Source organism: Hippopotamus amphibius, chromosome 1 (assembly GCF_030028045.1).
Source record: "Hippopotamus amphibius kiboko isolate mHipAmp2 chromosome 1, mHipAmp2.hap2, whole genome shotgun sequence".
NCBI classification, from domain to species: Eukaryota; Metazoa; Chordata; class Mammalia; order Artiodactyla; family Hippopotamidae; genus Hippopotamus; species Hippopotamus amphibius.
In genome coordinates, this window is record NC_080186.1 from 219,995,072 (window position 1) to 220,002,950 (window position 7,879).

The 7,879-nt window shown below is 46.2% G+C and overlaps 1 protein-coding gene across 2 annotated transcripts in view; it reads left to right on the plus strand.

The window, feature by feature from the left end:
- ZNF366 (zinc finger protein 366) overlaps nt 1–4,725 on the plus strand; it is a 64,567-nt gene extending 59,842 nt beyond the window's left edge. For both annotated transcript variants that reach the window (XM_057741320.1, XM_057741330.1), the window contains exon 5: nt 749–4,725. In XM_057741320.1, coding sequence (XP_057597303.1) covers nt 749–1,272 — 524 coding nt within the window. In that variant the 3' untranslated portion in view covers nt 1,273–4,725. The remainder of the gene's footprint in view (nt 1–748) is intronic.
- The last annotated feature ends 3,154 nt before the right edge of the window (nt 4,726–7,879 follow it).

The following is a 7,879-nucleotide window of genomic DNA, read 5'->3' on the forward strand; positions in this document are numbered from 1 at the left end:
TGGAATAACTGCTTTTTTTTTTCAAGATGAAAATATCTTTATTATTGTTTTATTTCTTCTTATTATGGTAAAATATGTGCTGTTAAAATAAAAAGAAATATATTCGAAGTGAAAAGAAAAATGTAAAAATCACCTCGTAGTTAATCATTTTTGAGATTTTGCCATACATCCTTCCAGACATTTTTTGATATATAAAGTAGAATCTACACTATAAATATATGTGATAAATTACATGTGTGATATATATATATTTACTTAAAGTGTATAGAGAATACCTTTTATGATCATTAATATCTCTACATCTTCTACATATAGAAGTACTTCATACACACATACCTTCATTGTATGGAGGTACCGTTATTTATTGAAACAAACCTCTATCATTAAATTGATAAATTGTTTTCACAGTTTCACTACTAAAAGTGTGGTGATGAGCATCCTTACACATACATTTTGTGCATCCGCCAGACTATTTTCATAGTTTGAATTCCCAGTAGTGTAATTGCTAAGTCAAAGGTGTGCTGATTTTTAAAGCTTTTCTTGCATGTTGCCAAATTCCCCCGAAAGGAGGCATACCGAAGTAGACACCCTCTGTGACAAGGCCCATGTCTCCACAGCCTTCCTGGGGATTTATCTGCTTTTAAAATGCAAAAGCAAAGCTATCCTAGCCGGCCCTGGTTTCCACCCAGCGACCCCTTTCCGCGGCCTGAACGTTTCTCGGGGCCTGAACGTGCCTTTGCTCCGGCAGGTTTTGGAAGAGGGAGAATTGCCCTGGCGCCGACGGCGGGGGGCCTGAGGAGCCTGGAGCAGGAGGAGCCCTTCGATCTGTCCCAGAAGCGCCGGGCCAAGGGGCCGGCCTTCCAGTCGGACGGGGAGAGCGCCAGGGGCAGCTCCTGCCACGAGGAGGAGGACGACGACAACTGCTACGAGGTGGAGCGGGACAGCCCGGGCCTCGGAGCCCGCAGCCCGCCGCTTTGCGCGCCCCAGGACCTGTCGGCCAAGCCCGAGCCGGGCGCCAGGGAGGAGGCGCGGGCGGAGGAGGGCGAGCCGCAAGGGGACCGCCAGCCGAGGGGCCGGGACAGCCCCGGGCCCGAGGGCGGCCAGGAGAGAGAGCTGGCCCGCAGAGACGAGCGTCCCGGCCTCCGGGCCCCGCAGAGCGCCCGGAGGGGCCCCTCCTTTTCTGATTACTTGTACTTCAAGCACAGAGATGAGAGTTTCAGAGAATTACTGGAGAGGAAAATGGAAAAACAAGCAGTGCTTTTAGGGATCTAAGTGGACGGTTTAAAAATTACGCTTGGAAAATGAGAACTAGGCAGTGCAAATACAGCTTTCCGCATGAGCTCTCATTTGCTGGAGGCGGGAGAAGGGCATGAATCTTTACAGATGGCTCAGACTAAATGAGCAGGGGCGTCCTCAGTCATGTAAATGATTCTCAGGGCATTCATGGGCCCTTGAGTTTTAACACACATGCAGGGTCTTCTTCAATGTTATGTCATGGATCTCCAGTATAAGAAATTGTACATATTCTTCTAGACCTCTAACTGTAAGCCGATGCTGAGATGCTTTTAGAAATTCTATTTTCCATTGACTAATACGGTAAATTTTTTCTAGTTGCAAAAATATGGTGCTTGACATGTTACCTTATTAATGACTCTTTAGTTGAATGTTTGAAAGTTATAATATTTTTCCAGATAGATGAAGATACTAGTAGTCGTATATTTTTTAAAAATTGCTTTATTAAATAATCAAAAAATGCCGGAAATGACACAGGAGGGTGAGTTATTGAAGAGGATGTTCTCAAGTAGCTGCTGCAGATATAAGATAACATTTCAAGAGAATAGGAATAATTTTGACTAAGGAAAAACCAGCAATACTTAGATTCCTGCCTGGGTCTGCTTTGTTCGGCTTCTGCAGCCTTCATGAGATGTGGCATTTGGAGCATATTTTCAGATGGCCCGACAGTGCTCAGCATCTGCAGGTTAACCCTGTGTCCTGAGCAGAGTCCCTCCTGGAGACCTTGCTCCGAGGCTTCATGGCCCATAAAGCAGCTGCAGGAAGAATTGTCACCCTGTGAGCAGTGGATTTCTCCTCATTGCTGGAGCTGGGGGGTTGGGGGGAAGGAATTCTCCCTGACATCTAAGCTCTAACTTATTTAGAGTATTAGAATAACCATCAGCTAATCACTAGTAAAGGAGATTCTGGGCTGCATTCTCAATGCTGCCTGCACGTTAGAATCATCTCATGGAGCCTTTTAAAAAATACCGGTGCTGGGGCCTGACCCCCTGAGGTTCTGATTTAATTGGTCTAGAGTGGAGCTCTAGCATTGGTTATCTTCCAAATAGCCCCAGATGACTCTTCTGTGCAGCCAGGGTTGAGAAAGATTGACTAGGCTAAAATAGTGGCTCCCAAGACCCCCTCCCAGGGACTCCATAAATATTTCTGCTTCTGGCTTTAGACTTATTAAGATGGAAAGCAGGAGACCTTGAAATCATACTGCTGACTTAGGCCTCCCACCTGTTCTGTAAGAGCCTTGTGAGAGGACACACGCACATACACTCACACACGCACTATAGAAACACACACTTTTTGTACTAGAAATGATGCCTGTGATGTTTATGGTCACTTAATATGTTTAAAAATACATAGCCAGCCTATAGTGACTAACTGTTTCTTCCTAGATGCGTGAATCGTGAGCCTAGTGAGTGGCAGTGACTCTAAAGGGTGGGTTGAGCCCAGCAGGTAGGCTCTCAGTAGGCACCGGCATCCGCAGTGCTGACAGGATGCCACCTGTGTGTGACTGACCATAAGCAGTGACCCTCTGGTACTGTGTCTACGTTTATGTAAAAACTGCCCCTTGGTAGTTTCAACTCTTTATTTGTAGAGCTAGGTACTGTTTATTATTTGCTTTTTATCCTCCCAAAGTTCCCAGCACATTTCTTTAGATAACCTGGCCCATCTCTGCCTGTGGGATGCTCGCTTTTGCTCTTGGCCAAGGTGCTTCCCCGTCAGCTGCATCTAGTTCTCATCAGTCACACGTGCGCTTTGTCAATCGCTGATGTGTTCTTCCTGCCACCTTGCTTAAGGCTGCTTCCTTCAGCCTCGCCACCACTAAAACGTGCCAAAGCTGCTTGGGTTGCCTACTACCATCCATGTCCCAAGGTCAGAGCACCTGCAAAGGGGATTGTGAAGGGAATATTGTGGGTTTCTGCGGTTACCAGCACAACTCTAGGCCAAGAACCCATCCAAATCTTCATAAGGGCAATTTGCCTTCCATTCATTATTATTAATATAGTTCATCAGGGCCTCCGATAACATCACTCAGAGGCTGACAGAGTGGTGTGCGAGGCCTCCAACTCCTAGGGTCCTGTTACATATTCATTCTTTCAGCAGCCAAGTGTTGAGGACCTGCTATAAAGGCTGCAGATCTCGAGTTTGTTCTGGGTGTGCCGAGCTGGAATAGGAACTAGAAAATCTAGAATAGCAAGCTGTAGACTTTTCCGCCCAAAACGAATCACGTGGGAGCGTTTGAGGAACAAGTTAATGTTGAGATGGAAAGAGTATGGTCTAGAATGGTGGTTTCCACATTGTGCATTGAGAAGCGAGAGTTCCCTCTTAGGCCCTTTTAGAGCTGCTAGGGGAGGAGAAATTCTCAGCCCTCATCCCCACTTCACTCAGAGCGGCTCAAATTCCATCTGTTTTATGTGTTAGCATTCCAAGTAAAATTTCATTTGGAGGAAGAACAAAGGGTCTAGGAAAAGTCATCAAAAATGTTATGGAATGTATTCTAAAGCCTGTTTTTCGTTCCTGACTCTGGACATGAGAGACTTAATTAGATATAACCCATGGTTGATATGCACTGACCTTCTGAGAACCAAGGCTAAAACCTCAGTTTTGTATGTGACCAACATCCTGGTTTGCCAGGGACAACCCGGATTTATACCTGTTGTCCCCAGGTAGTTACTAAGAGTGTCACTTTAACTCTCAAAAGGGTTCCAGTCTGGGTGATAAATTATATGGGCACCCTATACGTAAGTGCAGAGCTAAGGGAAGGGATGGCCAACCTTGCCTAGAGCTAATTAACCAGAATGCAAGCCTGAAAGAGAAGCCATGAGGCCATCCACAGAGAATTAAGGGACGAAGCCATCCAAGGTCATCAGCAATTGCACGGCCAGGGTAGCATGACATTCATCACATTGTGACACTCTGAAAATAGGTCACTACCAAATGCTCTCCAGGCTTTTGACCACTGTCTCTGAACAAACCCACTGACCCAGCCAAGTGGCATATTTTTCTTTTATCCTTTTTATTCCGGCCTACGATTACACCCTCTTGTTGCCTTTCAGCTCATTCTCTCTTCTTAAAAATTTGACTCCCCACTGGCCATGAGACTGAGGCTGACCTTCCATGACCCCACGAGGGTAACTGGTATATTTGTATATGAGTAGTTGCATGAGACAGCCCACTGTGCATACTGTATTTATTAAGCCCTGAAGACATTTAATAAAATATTAACATCGTGTTTTGAATTATGATCTTTGTCTGCTTTGCTGGAACAAAATGTAACCGAGCTAACATTTAAAATCCTTCACATGTTTGGACAATATTACACCAAATGTTGATTTTGTACAGAATTCTGGCTTGCTATTTAAAACTAAAACTCGAAGTGTGTAGCAACCCAAGTTGTGAATATTGCTTTCTGCGTCAGTGAAAAAGCAGTTTACCCGAAAATAGCATGTAATCTATATTTTGTTAATTTAAGCAAATAAAGACATGTTGAAAAAACTGAGTTAATTATTTGCGAATATCTGAAATTTTGCAAGGAAGCTGCCATTGTCAATGTCTTACTCCTGCCTTTACTCTGCCAGAGAGGTTCATGCTGGTGGGGGTCTCAGCCCCAGGGAGACACAGGTGATGGATTCTCCCTCCCTCAAGGCTTCAAAAAAGATTAATGAACCTCAGCCCATCAGCAGGCAGGTGATATCTTCCTCATCCTCTTCTCTCCTATTCAGAAAAATTAGTCCTGGAAGGGTGTCATGGAGAAGTGGGAGGTTAGAGGCAGGATTGCCTTATTCTGCATCAAGTTCTTTGTACCATATACGCTCTTGTGGGCAAGAGCACAGATTCTGGTGCTAGGTTCCTGGGTTCAAAGCCCAGCTCTCCCACTTCCAGTCTTTGGGACCTGAGACCAGTTTATGGACCTCTCTCTGTGCCTCACTCTCCTCATCTGTAAAGTGGGACCAGGAACAGCACCTTCCTCACCAGATTGTTTTGTGGGTTAAATGAGTTAATATAATATATGAAGACACTCCTGCCTGGCTCACAGCATATGCCTTGTAAGACTTAGCCATTCTTATTACCATCAGTGAAGTGCCCAGAAAACTGAACAGTCAGCACTCCCTCTTCAACAGAGCACTCACAAAGCTGTCAGCATGGGAAGCTGTCCGTTTCTGAGGAAGCTTCCGTTTTAAACGTTATATGCTAAGCACTGTGCCAAGTGATTTACACACTCGTTCTCAGTTAAGCCTCACACAACCCTGAGAGGCAAAGGTTGTTGTCTCCATTTTACTGATGAGGAAATGGAGGGTCAGGAGAGTGAAATAACTTGCTCCAAATCGCTTAGTTAGCAAGTTCCTCCTTTGCCCTCCAAGCATATAGCCTGTAGCATGTTGGGTTCTCTGGAAGTAGATACTGAGACAGACTTGGCTATGACGTGTTTATTAGGAATTAGCACCAATGAAAAGAAGGGGGAGGAAAGGATATCGAGCAAAGAGAGAAGCCAGACTAACGCAGGCTGGCCGAGCCTCACCCAACACGGCAGGCAGCTCTGGGGCAAGGTCTGCCCATCAGAGCTGTGCCACACTGGGCAGAGACGTCCAGGCCTTTGTGCCCCCACCTTGCGCAGTCACCAGGGAAGGGCATGACCTCAGGAAGGTGTGACTCTGCAGCAGGGACAGAGTCCGAGGGAGTCGGGGAGCTGGTGGCTGGTGGCGTCTGCTGACTGCATTCCCCAGAGCTCAGCACAAGACCCTCTTTGAAGAGAGACTGGGTGACTCGTCTCTGTGCTGCAGGCCACCTCTTGTATCACTCCAATCCACCTCTTCACATACACTCACAGGACATCTCCTCCAGGACTCCAGTGGGCCTCTCTCCCTAAGGGAAAACTAAGAAAAGGGAGATTAGCAGATAAACTTCAGCCCCACTGCTGCAATTAGTCTAGAACACTGGTGTTCATTTTCTCCTTCCTCCATTGGGAGATCTCTCTCACCATCAGATACCACCTCTGTCAGGCCCAGTGGCTCTCCAGGTCCCAGACCCTCAACTCCAAAGGATCTGCGCCTTGGTCATCATGTTGCTGCAGACCGGGTGTTTTTGTTCACACCCCCCTCTCCAGTTTCTATGTTGAAACCGTAACCCCTAGTGAGATGGTATTTGGAGGTAGGACTCTTAGGAGATAATTAGGTTTAGATACGTTCGTGAGGATGGAACCCCCATGATGGGATTAGTGCTAAGATCAGAGTCTTCTCTCTCTCTCCAATGTAAGGACATAGCAAGAAGGCGGCCGTCTGCAAACCAGGAGGAGAGTCCTCACCAGACACAGGAGCTGCCCACACCTGATCTTGGACTTCCCCACCTCCAGAACTGTGAGAAATCAATGTTTGTTGTGTAAGCCACTCAGTCTGCGATATTTTGTTATAACAGCCCAAATGGACTAAGACAGATGTCCTTCTCAGAATGGGGTTACTGTACCTGTTCATTTACAGTCACAGGTGGGCAAGGAATTACCAAAAGAACCCCAGGTGGCTTCCACATGTGTTCCTCCCTGACCCCCTGTGTAACAATAGCTTTACTCTCTCCTGATGATCAGGTCACTTGCCTCTGGCAAGATGGTGACTCCTTTCTTCATCTTATGGTCCCTGGAGACAAGGAATAAAAAGTGCCCAGGTGACAGACATGGCTTCTCATATAATGGTCCTCTTGCTATGCCCCAGGTGGAAGTGTACCCTCTTTGAAGAGGAAAACTTCTAACCCTGCAGAGCCCAGAGTCACAGGGATGAGAAATACTAAATCCTCAGCATGTCACTATGAGTGAAGGGGAAGTAGGGCCACTCCTGCTTCCACCCTTTGTTCCTGGACCTAGGCATTCTTCCTGTTGAGGACACAGGACCATATAAAAGTCTCTGATTCCATGCATATACTGGAGGATGACACCCCATCCTTGTGGAGTAGAAGATCTCTAGGGAGCTAGCCACTTCTGGGTGGTGTGTATGTGATTTGACCAGTAGGCCCTCTGGTCATGGGCCCATCTCTCATCTCATTTGCTGTAATGTGAATGCTATGGTTTGACATGATATTATATAGGATTCTGTGCCAATAGAACAAACACTCCATAACCCTACCCCTTGCATAGTAGTGCTGGCTGAGGTCCTACCAGCAGAAAGGACAAACATATCCGAAGTACTATGCATCTATTCCTGTGACAAAGAACTACTGACTCTTCAAGTCAAAAGGGATTCAATATAGTCAACTTCTCACCAAGTGACTAATTGGTCTTCTTGAGCAATGGTGCCATATTGGAAGCTCAGCATCAGTCTTTGTTGCTGGTATGTTGGATATTCGGCAATAGATCAGCCTTGGTAAACGCGATTCATGCTGTTGTGCTCATGGGTAGCCTCCATCTCTGCCACTGTGGCCACTTCATTCATATGCTCTTGGTTACAGCACTGGAGTGGCTGTGGACAGAGTGCTGAAGTCAACTGGCAAGGTCGCTTGTCTGCCTCACTATTTAATGTTCATCCAGGGTGGATGCTATCTGATGGGTGTCAGCATGCGATACAAAGATTTTCATACTTTGTGTTCACTCCCATATATCTATCCGCAC